General features: G+C 44.6%; 1 protein-coding gene across 1 annotated transcript in view; it reads left to right on the top strand.

The window, feature by feature from the left end:
• DDRGK1 (DDRGK domain containing 1) overlaps positions 1-18,812 on the top strand; it is a 137,123-nt gene that overhangs the window by 110,319 nt on the left and 7,992 nt on the right. The window contains exon 6 of the mRNA XM_089691170.1: positions 9,555-9,593. Coding sequence (XP_089547296.1) covers positions 9,555-9,593 — 39 coding nt within the window. The remainder of the gene's footprint in view (positions 1-9,554; positions 9,594-18,812) is intronic.

Below are 18,812 nucleotides of genomic sequence, written 5' to 3'. Positions count from 1 at the left end.
CAATTGCCTTTCTTATTGCGTACTTTATTGTAAATTGAAAAGCTGTCTTCCTCCAACACCTCCATGACAATTATTTTTCACATTGCTATACATCCTTGTACCATAGTATTACATTTATGACGTGTTACACTATTGATGTTTATTATAAAATTTATCACACATTATCACAGTTTGCTGCAAATCAGTGTACTGCAACCTTTCAAATGACCTGTCTATGACATTTATACCAAAGAAAATTAAAGAATAAATATGCTACATTATACAACCTCAATTCCAGAAATGTTGGGTTGCTGTGTAAAATCTACATAAAAACAGAATGGAATGATTTGCAAATCTCATAAACTCATATTTTACTCACAATAGAAAATAGAAAACATATGAAATGTTAAACTGAGAAAATGTACCTTTTAAAAAAAATAAAAAAAATAAGGTAATTTAAAAGTTAAAGGCAGCAACACATCACAAAAAGGTTGGGACAGGACCATATTTTCAATGGTGGAGCATCCCCTCATCTTTTAACAACATTCTGGAAATGTCTGAGAACTGAGGAGACGAGTTGCTGAAGTTTTTGGAGAGGAATGTTGTTTAATTCTTGCCTGAGCATACGCTGCTCTAAAACCTGGATATATCTTCCTACATTGATGGTGCCTTTCAAGATGTGCAAGCTGCCCATTCCGTATGCACTAATGCACCCCTATACCATCAGAGATGAAGGCTTTTAAATTGAGCACTGATAGAAAACTGGAAGGTTCCTCTCCTCTATAGTACAGAGGACTCTGCACCCATGGTTGCCGAAAATGTCAAATTTCGATTTGTCTGACTACAGAATAGTTTTCAACTTGGCAACAGACCATTTTAATTGAGCCTAGAGAAGATGGTGGCATTTCTGGATCATGCTGAGATATGACTTCTTCTTTTCTATGAGTTGTAACTTGCATTTTTGGGTGGCATGGTGAACTGTGTTCACAGACAGTGATTTTGGAAATATTCCAGAGCCCATGCAGTGATGTCCATTACAGAATTATGTCTGTTATTAATGCAATTGCACCTGAGGGCCCAAAGATCATGGATATCTAATATTGCTTTTGGCCTTGTCCCAACAGAGATTTCTCCAGATTCTCTGAATCGTTTGATGACAATATGCACTGTAGATGATGATATATTTAAAGTCCTTGCAGTTTTTTGTTGAGGAACATTATTCTGAAATTGATCAACAATTTTTAGACACGGCTTTTCACAGAGTGATGAACCTCTGCCCAGCTATACTTTTGTGACACTCTCTAAGATGCTCTTTTTTTATAGCTAGTCATGTCACTGACCAATTGCCAATTAACCTAATTAGTTGCAAAATGTTCTTCCAGCTCTTCCTTGCTAGTACCACTTTGCCAGATTTTTGTTGCATGTCCTAATTTGTTTGAGATGTGTTGCTGCCATCAAATTCATAATTTTCCTTTTTTTTAATCAAAAAGAGACTTTATTAAGTAAAACGAAGTGGTCATCCAGAGCTCACAATCAGTACACAAAATTGAAAGGGATACAGGGAGTGCACACATAAATTTATTTATTTATTTCAGGTACTTATATAGCGCCGTCAATTTACGCAGCGCTTTACATATATATTGTACATTCACATCAGTCCCTAACCCTCAAGGGGTGTACAATCTAAGGTCCCTAACTCACATTCATACATACACATACTAGGGACAATTTAGACAGGAGCCAATTCACCTACCAGCATGTCTTTGGAGTGTGGGAGGAAACTGGATTACCCGGAAGAAACCCACGCAGGTACAGGGAGAACATGCAAACTCCAGGCAGGTGGTGCCGTGGCTGGGATTTGAACCAACGACCCTAGTACTGCCAGGCGGAAAATAAATACATGGAAGTGTCACATCACTAAAAGTACTGGCTAAATATTGCGTAAAGGCATTCTGAAATAGCAAGAATGGTACAGCAGGAGCCTCCCAAATAAACCGGTAGTGAAACGTGCCATAATAGAAAGTTTCTATAGGAGTCTCTCCAAAACTAGATCAATGGGGGATAGCCCTGGTGTGACTAACCAGTTATCCCACAGCTTGCCAAATTTTTCAGATCATCCCGGTGTTGATATACTAGTTTCTGTAGGTGCAGTGTATGACCCATTCTTTCCAGCCATTCCCTTTGTGTTGGCGGCTGCTCTGCCTTCCAATGTTGTAAAATGAGATTCCTCGCTTGGAACAGGGCCCTGTTAATGGCTATCTTGGAATAATCCAGTGTATGACCCATTCATTCCAGCCATTCCCTGTGTGTTGGTGGCTGCTCTGCCTTCCAATGTTGTAAAATGAGATTAAAATGACAGTATGTAGGACAGACAGATCCCAAAATGGGACGTTGCGCAAGACCTAAGGACAGCAGACCGGAATTGCGTTGACGCGTTTCGACCCTCCCACTGGGTGTTCTCAAGCCATTCTCACTGCAGTGTGTGTTGCGACTTGCTAGAAAATGGCACTACTCCAGGGAGAGTCAGTTTCCTAGCACAGCTACCTCCCTCCTTGCATGTCGTATCCCTCTCCTTTTCTGGAAGCATCTGATTACGGTCTGTGCTGGCCCAGCTACTTATTATTATTATTATACAGTATTTATAAAGCGCCAATAGTGCGCTCAGCGCTGTACATTACACAGGGGGACAGAACATGTGACAGAACAATACCAATACAATGCAAAACATGAGGGGATCGAGGGCCCTGCTCTTTCGAGCTTACAATCTAGGAGGGAGGGGATGGTGGCATAGGAGGAGATAGCTGTGGGGGATGGAGTGGTAGGAAGAGTGGAGGAGGTCGGCAAGTTAGCAGGGGGTGGGGTAGGCTTCCCTGAAGAGATGGGTTTTCAGGGTGCGCCTAAAGGAGAGGAGAGTAGGTGATAATCTGATGGCTTGGGGCAGGGAGTTCCAGAGGATGGGTGACACCCTGGAGAAGTCCTGGAGGCGGGCATGGGAGGAGGAGACCAGGGAACTAGAGAGAAGGAGGTCTTGTGAGGAGCGGAGTGTGCGTGCTGGGCGGTACTTGGATATTAGGTCGGTGATGTAGTTCGGGGCAGTATGGTGGACAGCTTTGTACGTCAGTGTTAGGATTTTGAATTTGATCCGTTGCGCAATCGGAAGCCAGTGGAGGGATTGGCAGAGGGGGGTGGCGGAGATGGAGCGGTTGGAAAGGTGAATGAGTCTGGCAGCCGTATTCAGGATCGACTGAAGCGGGGATAGCCAGCGGCGAGGCAGGCCAGTGAGGAGGGAGTTGCAGTAGTCGAGTCGTGATATGATGAGGGAGTAGATGAGCTGTTTAGTGGTTTCTGGGGTTAGGAACGTGCGGATTTTGGCGATGTTGCGGAGGTGGAGTCTGCATGAGTTTGTTAAAGATCGGACTTGGGGCTGGAAGGATAGGTTGGAGTCCAGAATGACACCAAGTACTCTGGCCTGCAGGGCGGGTTTGATGGTGGTGTTGTTGGATGTGATGGAGAAGTCAATGGGGGGTGGTGTCTGGGCTGGGGGGAAGACAAGAAACTCGGTTTTGGAGAGGTTCAGTTTAAGGAAGTGGAGTGACATCCAGTCAGATATGTCGCTCAGTAGGTGAGTGATTCGGACAGAGACTGAGGGGGTGAGGTGGGGGGTTGAGAGATAGATTTGTGTGTCGTCGGCATAGAGGTGGTAGTTGAAGCCGTGAGAGTGTATGAGTTGGCCAAGGGAGGAGGTGTAGATGGAGAAGAGAAGGGGCCCGAGGACAGAGCCTTGAGGGACCCCAACAGAGAGAGGGAGTGAGGGGGAGGTGGTAGCATTATAGGTAATGCTGAAAGAGCGTTGTGACAGGTAGGATGAGAGCCAGGAGAGAGCAGAATCTCTGAGGCCGAGGGAGTGTAGTTTTTTGAGGAGGAGGGGGTGGTCGACTGTGTCGAAGGCCGCAGAGAGGTACTTCTCTCCTTTCTCACCACCCTGCATAACCTTTGATGAAGTAGCCCAGGGAGGAGTGAAGGGGAATACTACAGAGTGTCACTTGAGTGAGAGCTTTGAGTTTGCTGACATGACATCCAAAATGGCGGCACCAGGCCAGCAGTCTCGGGGCTTTTGGATGTCTACACAATGGAGTCTTTTCTGCATAAAATGTGTTGCATACACATAATGTCTGTCTTGGAAATTGTATAGAAAGGCGACTCCAATCCTAATATGTTTATTTTATTTATTTCAGGTACTTATATAGTGCCGTCAATTTACGCAGCACTTTACATATATATTGTACATTCACATCAGTCCCTGACCCTCAAGGGGCGTACAATCTAAGGTCCCTAACTCACATTCATACATACACACACTAGGGACAATTTAGACAGGAGCCAATTAACCTACCAGCATGTCTTTGGAGTGTGGGAGGAAACTGGAGTACCCGGAGGAAACCCACACAGGCACAGGGAGAACATGCAAACTCCAGGCAGGTGGTGCTGTGGTTGGGATTCGAACCAACAACCCTAGTACTGCAGGCAGATGTGCCAGCCATTTAGCCACTGTGCTGCCCATATTGATAAGTGATTCCAAATGAATAATACCTGCTGCAGTAGGAAGCAGACACAAAAAGACACACCCAGAATCTTTCAAAATAACTGTTCATTTTATTCCGGGCATTTGAAGGTTTTTTTTATTTTTTTCTCATAACTATTCTTGAGTAGGGATCACTGTGGTATCATGTGAGTTGGGGGGGCACCATGAGGAGAAAGGGGATGACGCGATTTGTGTTGGCAGGGGAAATTTGGGGGGCAGCAGGGGGTAAGAATTTTTCTAGGGAGGATGCTAGGAGTGGTGATTTGGGGGGGGGGAGAGAAGATGATTTGTGCTAATGGGGGGATGTTGCTGGAAAAGGTGATATGGTAAATAGGGGTAGGGGATTTGTGCTAGTAGGGATGGTTGGGGCATATTTGTGCTTTGAGGGGGGATTTGTGCTAGGATGGGGGATTGTGGAGGGAATTTGTGCTAGGAGGGAGGATTTTGAGTGTGGGTGGGGAGAGGATTTGTGCTCAGAGGGGAAATGTGAGGGGTACAGGATTAGTGCTAGGAGGATTGGGGGGGGGCAACGATTCGTGCTGGGAGGGGGGAATTCAGCAGGGGGCAGAATTGTACCAGGGGGCTCTCAAAATTTGTAGAGTTAGGAACTATAGAATATGGGGGTGCCGTGACGAGGCCCTGTAGCTTACGCATGTATTTGCAAATGTGTGCAAACTAAACCCATTTTTTTTAACACATACTGTTAGACAGGTATTTCGGTTTGTTTGCAGGCTGGTTGGTAAGTGAGCTGGGAACTTTTCTCTTTTGTTGTTTGACATGCGTCGCCTTTCCATATGTACCTTGCTGTGAAGGCCAGTTATAGACTGGGGCAGCGGCCATTTTTTGTACTGTTGAATTGTTGGTGGGGGGGCGCACTGGACACCTTGGCTGCCATTGTACTGCATTCTCGGTGTCCAGTGCACTCCTGTACCATTAAGGAGGGGTGGGCTCCCTCAGGTCCACCTGCCCTCGGTCTATCCATTAAATACATGAGCCTCTACTATGGGGGCTCTCAAAATTTGTAGCATTAGGAACTACATAATATCGGGCTGGCCATGAAGAGGCTCTGTAGCTTACGCATGTATCTGCAAATGTGTGCTAACTAAACCCCTTTTTTTAACACATACTGCTAGACAGGTAATTCGGTTTGTTTGCAGGCTGGTTGGTAAGTGAGCTGGGAACTTTTCTCTGTTGTTGTTTGACGTCGCCCGTCCATGTGCTCCTTGCTGTGAAGGCCAGTTATAGACTGGGGCAGCGGCCATTTTTTGTACTGTTGAAATGTGAGGGATACAGGATTAGTGCTAGGAGGATTTAAGCTGGGGGGGGGGGAATTCAGCAGGGGTCAGATTTGTACTAGGGGGAGGGAGATTAATTCTTAGGGTTTTTGTTTTTTTTTGAGCGGGGGGAGGGGATTTTTTGCTAACACATAATGCTCATACATCTTGTGTGTGTGGAGGGGGAGGCAGTTTGGCATGTTATTATTATTTATTTCAGGTACTTAAATAGCGCCATCAATTTACGCAGCACTTTACATATATATTGTACATTCACATCAGTCCCTAACCCTCAAGGGGTGTACAATCTAAGGTCCCTAACTCACATTCATACATACACATACTAGGGACAATTTAGACAGGAGCCAATTCACCTACCAGCATGTCTTTGGAGTGTGGGAGGAAACCGGAGCACCTGGAGGAAACCCACGCAAGCACAGGGAGAACATGCAAACTCCAGGCAGGTGGTATCGTGGTTGGGATTCGAACCAGCGACCCGAGTACTGCCAGGCGGAAGTGCTAACCATTTAGCCACTGTGCCGCCCTACTATGTGAACTGTGTTGCGGATTCACAATTGCAGGCAATTTTGAGGCTTGACTTGACAGCCTCATCTTTTATATTTTACCCCAAAATAGGTAATACATTGCATGTGGGTGCCCTAAAATTAAAACCCAAACTATGATATAGTGCAGCTTACCAATCATTCGATGTGGTGGCTGCATTTGTTTTCTTTTTTAAGCTTTTTTTCCCCTCTGTTTTCATCTGGTGATCTGGAAAGTAACACACCTCCTGTATTAGAGCGCCTCCGCTCTGGATGAAGGCCCACAGAGACAGCATTGTCAGTCTGGGGGAGTGTTAGATGTATTAGCAGATTTAAATACACTTAAAGCCCATACAAATGATAAGAAAATCGTACAAAAATATCTGCACGAGGAGCGATCGGTCGATTATCTGATCGTTAGTAGAGTGCTTTTGACAGCCAATTCTGACTGTTCAGACTAAAAAAAAACAAAGGTGCAAGCTAGAAATTTTTTATCCTAGGTGAACACAGTGCCCAATTTGTGCTCAATGTGTACAGTAATTGTACGGAAATAGTTACATGGAAAAAGATTTCTTTAAATATTGAGCTGCACATGACAAGAGGTTTTGTGGGGTGTTTTTTTTTTTTTTTCACCCTCCAGTTTTAGTTGCATGTGAAACTGTATCATGTCACGTGTCGCTCTGACCTTCAGAACAAGTTCTTGCATTAAATCGCTGACAAAACCACGTCGGATGTCTGCTCGGCTCTAAGCACCAGCTACAGTGCTGACCACATCTGAAGCCGGGGGTGTGTGGTGCGGTGGTGGTTACAATATGAAGTAGTCAGGTCCTAGCACCCAGTCACAGGCCTGGCTCTTGTGTAGGAGTTGGTCTAATGACAGGGTTCTATATTTGGTGAATTGTGCTGGGCTGCTGCTGTCACTTGCTGGGGACCTAGTCTGTGTCGGGCTGCCACTGTCACTTGCTGGGGACCTAGTCTGTGCCGAGCTGCCACTGTCACTTGCTGGGGACCTAGTCTGTGCCGAGCTGCCACTGTCACTTGCTGGGGACCTAGTCTGTGCCGAGCTGCCACTGTCACTTGCTGGGGACCTAGTCTGTGCCGGGCTGCCGCTGTCACTTGCTGGGGACCCTGTATGTGGTGGGCTGCTGCTGTCACTTGCTGGGGACCTAGTCTGTGCTGGGCTGCTGCTGTCACTTGCTGGGGACCTAGTCTGTGTCGGGCTGCTGCTGTCACTTGCTGGGGACCTAGTCTGTGCTGGGCTGCCGCTGTCACTTGCTGGGGACCTAGTCTGTGCCGGGCTGCCGCTGTCACTTGCTGGGGACCCTGTATGTGGTGGGCTGCTGCTCTCACTTGCTGGGGACCTAGTCTGTGCTGGGCTGCTGCTGTCACTTGCTGGGGACCTAGTCTGTGTCGGGCTGCTGCTGTCACTTGCTGGGGACCTAGTCTGTGCTGGGCTGCCGCTGTCACTTGCTGGGGACCTAGTCTGTGCTGGGCTGCAGCTGTTACTTGCTGGGGACCTAGTCTGTGCCGGGCTGCTGCTGTCACTTGCTGGGGACCCTGTATGTGCTGGGCTGCTGCTGTCACTTGCTGGGGACCTAGTCTGTGCCGGGCTGCTGCTGTCAGTTGCTGGGGACCTAGTCTGTGCCGGGCTGCTGCTGCCACTTGCTGGGGACCTAGTCTGTGCTGGGCTGCTGCTGTCACTTGCTGGGGACCTAGTCTGTGCCGGGCTGCTGCTGTCGCTTGCTGGGGACCTAGTCTGTGCCGGGCTGCCGCTGTTGCTTGCTGGGGACCTAGTCTGTGCCGGGCTGCCACTGTCACTTGCTGGGGACCTAGTCTGTGCCGGGCTGCTGCTGTCAGTTGCTGGGGACCTAGTCTGTGCCGGGCTGCTGCTGTCACTTGCTGGGCACCTAGTCTATGCTGGGCTGCTGCTGTCACTTGCTGGGCACCTAGTCTATGCTGGGCTGCCGCTGTCACTTGCTGGAGACCTAGCCTGTGCCGGGCTGCTGCTGTCACTTGCTGGGGACCCTGTATGTGGTGGGCTGCTGCTGTCACTTGCTGGGGACCTAGTCTGTGCCGGGCTGCCGCTGTCACTTGCTGGGGACCCTGTATGTGGTGGGCTGCTGCTGTCACTTGCTGGGGACCTAGTCTGTGCCGGGCTGCTGCTGTCACTTGCTGGGGACCTAGTCTGTGCTGGGCTGCTGCTGTCACTTGCTGGGGACCCTGTATGTGGTGGGCTGCTGCTGTCACTTGCTGGGGACCTAGTCTGTGCCGGGCTGCTGCTGTCACTTGCTGGGGACCTAGTCTGTGCTGGGCTGCTGCTGTCACTTGCAGGGGACCTAGTCTATGCCGGGCTGCTGCAATAACCAGCTTAAGCAAAATTCCATGGTATTGCATATCTGTAAACATCATTTGTATTAAAATCAATGGATCAGCATGACAGCCAGGCTATTAGCATTTTCAGGTGAGGTCAGCAGTTGCAGGCTTCATAATTTCCCACTGTAGTATGTTGAGATGAGAAGTAGAAGTAGCCATACACAACTCCCTTTTTTAATGTTTCTGATTGCGGATGATTGTTCTGCACTGAAATTCAGTAAGTGTGTTTCCTTAAAGTGTTCCTAAACCCACAACAGTACAATCAGTCTGTATCTGCAGTAAAGCATGCTTGTTATACTCACTGTGGAACCTAAGGGGTTAATCCTCTGCATTGTGTAAAAAGGCTGTTTGATCCTGTCTTCTCTGTCCCCCCCCCTTCCGATCCCCCCTTCTTTCAGTGCCCCCCTCTTATCTCCTGATAAGACATATTGTGTGGAGTCGCTCTGCACATACTTAGTTTGGTGTGTATTGTTAGAGAGTTGTTTTTTCTTGGGAGAGGGCATGTGACAGTAAACTGGCTCTTTATTTAGAAAACTTGGAGACCCCTGCTGTAGAATATCGTATTGTGTGTCTGTGTATGAAAAACCCAGCCTTTATTTACTTCTAGTAACCATAGTAAGTAGAGGAAGCCATATTGCTCGATACTGATGTGATCTCTGCTTCTTGTACATTTGTGCTACACCATGGTGCTCTGGTAATCCTCTGAAAATCAAAAGTGGAAGTGTTCATTCTAATAATGGATCTGCTTTAAATATCCTGACACCAGCCGCTCCTAACATGTTCCTTTTTTTTTTCCCTCTGCAGACACGTAGTTTCCTTACAGAGTTTATCAACTACATCAAGGTGAGTGACCGGTCCCTGTGGATATATGTGGGGACTCCACACAGGCCTCTCTGTCCCCTTTGTCAGGTAGTTGTACCGTGACAGTGTGATGGGGTCTTTTCTGTTTATTTATTATTTATTTCAGGTACTTGTATATCGCTGTCAATTTACGCAGCACTTTACATATATATTGTACATTCACATCAGTCCCCACCCCCGAGGGGCGTACAATCTAAGGTCCCTAATTCACATTCATACATACACATACTAGGGACAATTTAGACAGGAGCCAATTCACCTACCAGCATGTCTTTGGAGTGTGGGAGGAAACCAGAGTACCCAGAGGAAACCCACGCAGGCACAGGGAGAACATGCAAACTCCAGGCAGGTGGTGCCGTGGTTGGGATTCGAACCAATGACCCTAGTACTGCCAGGCAGAAGTGCTATTATATATTAGATCCTGGATACTGAAACGGGTTCAATAAAAGGGTGCAGCTAGCTGCTACAGTCCAGTGGGAGATATAAATAGAAAAATATATATTTAGCCGAAATTCAGTAACTTTTTTTTTTTAATTTCTTTTTCCACATCAGAGATTATAGGGGGACTTGTCATCCAGCTAAATATATTCCGGATGCTTCAAAACAAAAAGGGTTCAAATGTCTTTCAGTTCATGGTTATCCTAAAGCAGCCACAGCTTGAAATAAAAAAAAAAGAAAAGAAAAAAAAAGACCGTCCTTTGCCATCAACTGCAGAGTGGGACCCTCAGGATCCGTTCACATTCACAGCAATTTGTTTTTTAGTGCTTTTTGCAGAAATGCACTACAATCTATGTATCATGGTTTCCTATGGAACACGTTCACATCTTTGCTTTTTTTAGCTGCTGCGTTTTTGGAAAAGGTCAGGGACTTTTTTTTAAAAGCAAAACAGCAGCGTTTTTGCTACAGTAGAGTCCAATGGGGAATCTGCTGAAATGCATGGTGGTGTGCGGTTTTGCCGCTTTTTGCGTTTTTTCATTTTTATTCTGCCCAGCAAAAGAAAAAGAAAAATCCACTTTAAAAAGAAAAAAAAAATCTGAACAAAACTCAAAACATGGTAATAACGTGTCAAAAACGCATCTGCGAAAAGCACTGCAAAACGGACAAAAAGCAAACTGCATAGGTGTCAACGGAGCCTCAGACCTCTTTCACAAGGCGGTTCTGATCAGTTGATAAGAAGGTCCATTCCTTTCTATGGACAGGCGGGTGGAAACGGACTTAAGTCTGATAACATCTGCCTACCGTATTTTCCGGCGTATAAGACGACTTATTCCTGCCACTAATGCCAATGATGGGGCACTATTCCTCCCACTGATACCAATGATGGGGCCCTATTCCTCCACTGATACCAATGATGGGGCACTATTCCTCCACTGATACCAATGATGGGGCACTATTCCTCCCACTGATACCAATGATGGGGCACTATTCCTCTCAGTGATACCAATGATGGGGCACTATTCCTCCCGCTGATACCAGTGATGGGGCACTATTCCTCCCACTGATACCAATGATGGAGCACTATTCCCCCACTGATACCAATGATGGGACACTATTCCTCCCACTGATACCAATGATGGAGCACTATTCCTCCCACTGATACCAATGATGGGGCACTATTCCTCTCAGTGATACCAATGATGGGACACTATTCCTCCCACTGATACCAATGATGGAGCACTATTCCTCCCACTGACACCAATGATGGGGCACTATTCCTCTCAGTGATACCAATGATGGGACACTATTCCTCCCACTGATACCAATGATGGAGCACTATTCCTCCCACTGACACCAATGATGGGGCACTATTCTTCCCAATGATACCAATGATGGGGCACGATTCTTCCCACTGATACCAATGATGGGGCACTATTCCTCCCACTGATACCAATGATGGGGCACTATTCCTCCCACTGATACCAATGATGGGGCACTATTCCTCCCGCTGACACCAATGATGGGGCACTATTCCTCCCACTGGTGTGCATTGGAAGAGGGGTAGTCTTATACGGCGAGTATAGCCCAAACACTACATTTTAGCAGGAAAAGTAGGGGGTCGTCTTATACGCCGGCAAATACGGTACTTCTGGGACTGATCCTGTCTGCTAAAAAAAAAAAAAAAAAAAAACTGAAGGGGATCCCTCCTTTTCCATTTAGGCAAATCAGAGCAGAGGGTAGTTGGGTGTGAATGGAGTCTGTTGAACCACTTCATCTGCGGAAGGTTTTACCAGGGCATTTTTTGCTATTTAGCACTACGCTGCTTTAACTGGCAATTGTGCGGTCATGCAACACTGTACGCAAATTATTATTATTATACAGTATTTATATAGCGCCAAAGGGTATGCTCAGCGCTGTACAGTAGCAAGGGGGACAGAACATGAGACAAGACAGTAACAATACAATACACGAGGGGTTCGAGGGCCCTGCTCTTTCGAGCTTACAATCTAGGAGGGAGGGGAAGGTGGTACAGGAGGAGATGGCTGTGGGGGATGGAGTGGTGGGAGGAGTGGAGGAGGTTGTTAGGTGAGGTTGGGGTAGGCTTCCCTGAAGAGGGGGGTTTTCAGGGTGCGCCTGAAGGTGAGGAGGGTAGGTGACAGTCTGATGGATTGGGGTAGGGAGTTCCAGAGGATGGGGGAAGTCCTAGAGAAGTCCTGCAATTGGGCGTGGGAGGAGGAGACCAGGGAGCTAGAGAGTAGGAGGTCCTGTGAGGAGCGGAGGGCACGGGGAGGGTAGTATTTGGGTATCAGGTCAGTTATGTAGTTTGGGGCGGCGTTGTGAATGGCTTTGATATTTATCTAATTTTGTTCAAACAAACAGAGCTTCCTTTTGGTGGTATTTGATCAATACTGGGTTTTTGAATTCTTTTTTTTATTGTATAAGCAATAAAAAAAGACCACAAATTTTGAAAAAAAAAATGTTTTTACTTCCTGTTATAAAACATATCAAAACCTTCTTCATAAATTTAGGCCAAAATGTATTCTGCACGTCTTTGGTTAAAGAAATCCCAGTTAGTGTATATTATTGGTTTGTATGAAAGTTATAGTGTCTACAAACTATGGTGTATTTACTGTTTTTTACTTTTTTTTCAAACAAACAGAGCTTCCTTTTGGTAGTATTTGATCACCACTGGGTTTTTTTAAAAAAAATTTTAATTATATAAGCAATAAAAAAGGCCACAAATTTTGAAAAAAAATTTTTTACTTCCTGTTATAAAACATCAGTTAAAAACAAAATACAATTTCTTCATAAATTTAGGACATATCTTTGGTTAAAAAAAATCCCAGTTAGTGTATATTATCGGTTTGAATGAAAGTTATGGTGTCTACAAACTATGGTGTATTTACTGTTTTTTTTTGTTTATTAATACGGTTAATAATGTCGATGATCAGCGACATATAGTGGGATTGTGATAGTTTAGCGGGCAATATGACACTGAGCCCGGGTTCACATATATGTGGTGCGGTGTATCGCATGCGATTCGCACAGGAACCGCACCTCATTCCTGTACAAATCACATGCGATTTGTGTGCAGTGTGATCGGAGCCATACATTTTGTATGGTTCTAATCGCACCGCATCCGCACCAAAAACGTGCAGGACCCTTTTTTGGGTCCGTACTAGAATCGGATCGCATGGATATTCACACCTATGCGATCCGATTCTGCACATCGCACCGCGTTTTGCAGACCGCTTTCGGGGTGTTGTTAATTTAACATACACACCTGCAGCGGTTCGCATGAATGGGGTGCGATTCTGATGCGGTGAGGAATTCGCACAGGAAACGCTGTGAATTCCGCACCGCATCAGTGTGAACCTGGGCTAACTGACACTGGGTGGGAACTGACTGATATTGTCATCACCAGTGACAATGGTGTAGTAATCAGTGATAATACTATACACTGTCATTGTACTAATGACACTGGCTGGGAAGGGGGTTACCATCTCAGGTCACCAAGGGGTTAAGTGTGTGCCTAACAAGTGTTTTTGTGCTGCCTTTTTTTTCTAAAAATCATTTGTTTTTTCCTCCCTGCAAAGCAGGGAGAAGAAACAGAGAGATTTTTCTTATTGTACAGTGCTCTTTGTTTATTGTCAATACAGAGCTCTGGGCTGTGATTGGACATAGCCATGCAGGTAAGTCGCTGTGCCTGTACAGGCAGCCCATATATTGCAGGCGGACGGTCCTTAAGTGGTTAAACTCGGCCCAAAGAGCAGAGCGGGCTCTGCTCTGATCAACAGGAGATCTGTGAGCTGATCCCCTGATCGGAGCGACGTTCGCCCTGTGTGAAAGGGGCCTTACTCCGTTGAAGCAGTGTTCTCTCTGCAGAGGTCTGACACACCCCCTACTGAGGTCGTAGCCAAAACTGTCCAATCAGCAGGGAGTGTAAGTTTTGCTGATTGCAGAGCTGTAGGTCTCGACTCATTAGGGGCATGTCGGAGCACATTTACTAAAGGAGTTGAGAATCTTCACACAATACATTTTATGAATATTCACTTCAATTATTCAGTCATATCAACAATGGCAACGACTCCAAAAAGTTGGATGGCAGCTGTCGATATTTAGGTCACAGAACATTGCTGTTTCCAGTATTCTTTGCAAACGGGAGCAAGTTTTCACTTGACAACCATATTGATGGGGCATCTATGTGGCCTCCTTACTAGACCCTGCTGGTGTATCTCTATGTCTCGGTGTGAGGTCAGGTTCAGAGACCAGTAGCTATAGCAGTAGACCACCCAACAGGATAGGTCAACAAGCAGGTCACCCCGGGAGATGACGCAGGCTGACCTGAGGTGCGGGGTCTAAACACTAACCGGCATTCACCAGACCTCCTGATGGTGGAGATGGATTTTGCTGCATGTTAGTACCAGATCGCAGTTCTCAGGATCACCCCACCAGGAAGTGAGCAAACCAGGATCCAGTAACTGATATGGCAGGTAGGGATCTAGCAGATGCGTAGTCAGTAAACAAGCCAAGGGTTGGTAACAAGTCGTAGCAGGTTGGGATGAGGCAGAATCGTAGTCAAGGAACAAGCCAAAGGTCGGTAGCGAAGGTATGGACGGCAGCAGGAGAGAAAAAGTGAGATACTGGCTGGAGGAGGCACAATAATCTGGCAAACAGGAAGTGCAGAGACATGACTTAAATCAGGAAGTTCATGGGAGGAGCAAGGAGCTCAAGGTTCAGCAGAAACAATGCACAAGGCAGCATTGTCCAATAGATCAGGCAGAGTGTTGTCCAGTATCCCAGGTAGCTCAGTGAGAAGAGTTTCTGCCTGACACAGTAGAGGTCCCAGGTTCAAGTCCAGGTGCTGATACTCTACTGACAAGCAGCCATTTATAAAGCAGAAGAGAAGAAAAGTCTGACAGTAGCATAGTAGAAATTGCTGTTAGCGGATGGAGGACTTGCGTCTGTTTCCAGAGACAACCTCTAGAGGAAAGCCAGTAACATCTGAAGTCGACTGTAGACACTGTTCATTCAGTGGAGAGCGGTGGCCTGCAGCCATTTGTTTCCAGTTGATCTTCTCTAACTTGCTTTCCTTCTTCCCTATGGAAATATCTGTGCTGTTGAAGCTCTCTGATCCTACAAGACAAGATGGTGACTTGTTGGCTGGTCCAGCTCTGAGAACTGAATTCCATGGACTGTTATAATACACAACCTGCGGTCCGTAGAGGTCAGTTCTCCAGCTTGGCTGCTGCAGACCACGATGTTATGAAGAAAAAGAAGACATCTCCCGTAATGTCCTACCTATCTGGTCTGGTTTTCCTCTGTATTCCAACCACTCAACAAACATTTGCACTGGGGGTGTTTTAAATGGACCTCTAAAAAAATTCTGTGAAGAAGATGTCTTCCTTAATGTCCTACCTATCTGGTCTGGTTTTCCTCTGTATTCCAACCACCCAACAAACATTTGCACTGGGGGTGTTTTAAATGGACCTCTAAAAAAAATTCTGCGAGGCATCAGTTTTGTGTCATTAAAGCACACCTTCACCCGAATCTTGAAAAATGCAATAAAGGCTTCTCTAAAAACATTATGAAATGGCGAAGAAATACTTTTTTCAATGTAGATTTTGTTTCTTTGAATGTCTTTAGCATGTTTATGTTCGAAACTCTTTTATGTCTGTGGTCATCTTCAGTAAAGGAAGAGCATTATCTCCTCTTTCACGTCCCAGATTTCATTGTCACCCTCACAGAGGAACATACTGTGCTTGCGGAATTAAGCACTCTACCCAATGAAGTGCTGCAGATCCTTGAACCTATGACAGTACACATCACCTATTAGAAAAACATGCATATTCCACCAAGATTTATTAAGTCTCTCGAGATCCTGCAGTTACATAGTTAGTCTGGCTGAATAAAGACAAAAGTCCATCCAGTTCAACCATAGAAAAAAAAAAAAAAGTTATAATCCTACACCCACAGTTGATCCAGAGGAAGGCAAAATGTGCCAATTTACTTGAAGCCATGGTTGGAACTCTAAAAGCTGCCAAACGTAAGAAGATTTTCAGAAAAGGTCTCATGACACTGGTAATGTAACCTTCCCAGGGTGCAACGGTGGGGCCAGGACTTTGTCACCAGTGCCTCAAGGAACTAGGAAGTGTCAATTTCTAGTAGGGTATTGTGAAAGATTTTTGAGGCACAACTATTAAAAAATATACTTTATTTTATTCAATGAAATATAAAACCTACTAATATAACATACAATATTTCATAAAATCAGTCCAGAATACAAACTTATTCATTGGTTTCACCAAAACATCTTAGAAAAATGGTATACATCTATGCTGGTCTTTTGTGGACCAACGCGGTTCATGAAAAACTCCACTTCTTCAGGAGCCGCTAATCTAGTATTGTATCAAAAATTAGGAAGTGAATTAACTAGTGACTAGCAGATGTGTAGGGGGCATGCACCATGTGTTTTAACTGGGGGGGTTCCACTTTAAGTTCTGCTGCGGTACCAGAGAGGGTGCCATGAGTACAGCACCTTTACAAAGATTCTGATGATCCACTACAGGGCTGACAATGTAATGGAAAAATAGTCAAACCCAAATGGTGTTAAAGCCCTATTAAACCCAGGTACCTACTTTATTTATTTTTTATTTATTTTTTTTTAAGCCAAATTGAACTTTCAGTTTAAATTAGCGAAGTATACATTTCAGGTGCAAGAAAAAGTGTCCAAAGTCTTAAAAGTTGAGTTGCACTTTAAAGCAGCCACAGCCTGAGTAGAAGAGACCATGCAATCCAGCCACATACATGAAGCTGGATTCCTGGAATTGCTTTTGTTCAGGTGTGCACAACCTTTTGAAGAGCGAGGGCCACTTTATTTGGTAACTGGTTTCAGGCCACTTTGAAATGAAATGGTTCAGAATTTAGAATTTTTTTATGGATAGCATAATGAAGATTTTAAAAAACAATCAGGACCATCATTTCCCGTGGGACCAATGGTTACCCACTGTTTAATCACAATTACAAAAATCACATTATTTTTTATTAACCAGTGATTCTAAAGGTTGTAAGTTAGAAACAAAAAAACAAACCTGTTATACTTACCTCCTCTGTGTGATGGTTTTGCGCAGAGCAGTTCTGCCCACATGGAAGAAAAATATATTTTAAATATATTTTAAAAGTATTCTCAAATATATTGATATATATTTGAAATACTACAATTTTGCCCATATTCAATATATATATATATACTGTATGTTGAAATGCTTTTTTTTTATATATTACAAAACATGACAAATATTTTTAAAAATACATTTTTAAATATACTGTATGTCTTTAAAAATACATTTAATCTACTATTTTGGAATGCATTTACAAATATATGTGAAAATATATGTTAAAATTACCTTTTTATATGTTAAAAAAAATCTGAAGACTATATTTTTAAAAAAATATATTTTTAAAAATATTTTTCATATATTTTGTAATATATAAAAAACACATTTCAACATACAGTGTATATATATAATATATATGTTGAATACGGCCAAAATTTTAGTATTTCAAATATCTGTCAATATATTTGGGAAGAATATTTTAAAAAAAAAAAAAAAATATATATATATATATTTTTTTTTTTTATTTTTTTCTTCCTTCCATGTGGGTAATTCTCTTCTTTTTGGGTCCCCAGCCTGCGATCCTGGGTCTTCCCCCCTGCTGAGTGCCCCCAATAGCAAGTCTCATGCTATGGGGGCACTTGAGGAGCTGACATCATTAGCACCCCCCTGCATCATCTACCCTTCTACCTCCCTCCCACTTCCAGGTAAAACGAATATAAAATTAAAAGCAATCAATCAGTGATCACTGTTCTAACTAAATAGACATTGACTTTTATTTTTCTACCTTAACTTTCAACTTGTAAAGATCATTCATTCATCAGAGTGAGCTGAGTCAACAGACAACAGCCTATGTGGATAGAGCTGTAGTACTGAAAACAAACACATTTTTCCATGTGAAAAAATGAGCGTACACTATAGCACACTATTTCAAATGAATGATCTGTGCAAGATGGAATTTATGGTAGAAAAATATTGAGAACAGTGATCACTGGTCGATTGCTTTGCATTAAATATTCGTGCACATGGAAGTGGGTGGGAGGTAGGAAGGTAGATGATGCAGGGGGGGGGGGGTGCTAATGAGGTCAGCTGGTCAATTCCTTCCTGTGTCATGACCTAAAGTCTCTGCAGTTAATAAGGCAGAAGTCATGGAGAAGCTTTTTTGTACATCCATCTGGACACTGACATAAAGGTGGGTAAAAAAAATGGGAAGCTTTTGAATTTCTGAAAAAGAAGTACATTAATGCTACATTGGTACATAGGGGAGCTGGAATTTAGGTGGAAAAAAAAAGGTGAACTTATCCTTTAACCACTTTGCCAACCGCACTATAGCCGAATGACAGCTTCAGCACGGTTGTCCAGTCCTGGGAGGGAGTCATATGACGTCCTCCCAGAACGCGCCCTCCCGCGCGCCCCCGGGGGGGGTGCACCCGTCGATTTCCGTGATCGCTGTGTCACGTGATGTGGTAAAAGGCCAATCACAGCAGACTTTTACCACGTCATCAGTCATGTCCAATGACACAGCAGATCACCGAGTAAATGCAGTCACAGTGTGAGGAAAGTACTGCTGATAACCAGCAATTGTCAGAGGACAGATCGGCACCGATCATCAGGGCACTGATGATCAGTGCCCAGCAGTGCCACCCAC

This window comes from Staurois parvus, unplaced genomic scaffold (genome assembly GCF_062004578.1).
Source record: "Staurois parvus isolate SC_StPar_1 unplaced genomic scaffold, SC_StPar_1.0 ptg000552l, whole genome shotgun sequence".
Taxonomy (NCBI): domain Eukaryota; kingdom Metazoa; phylum Chordata; class Amphibia; order Anura; family Ranidae; genus Staurois; species Staurois parvus.
Note: the sequence above shows the minus strand (reverse complement) of the source record. Positions and strands in the feature narration are given on the sequence as shown.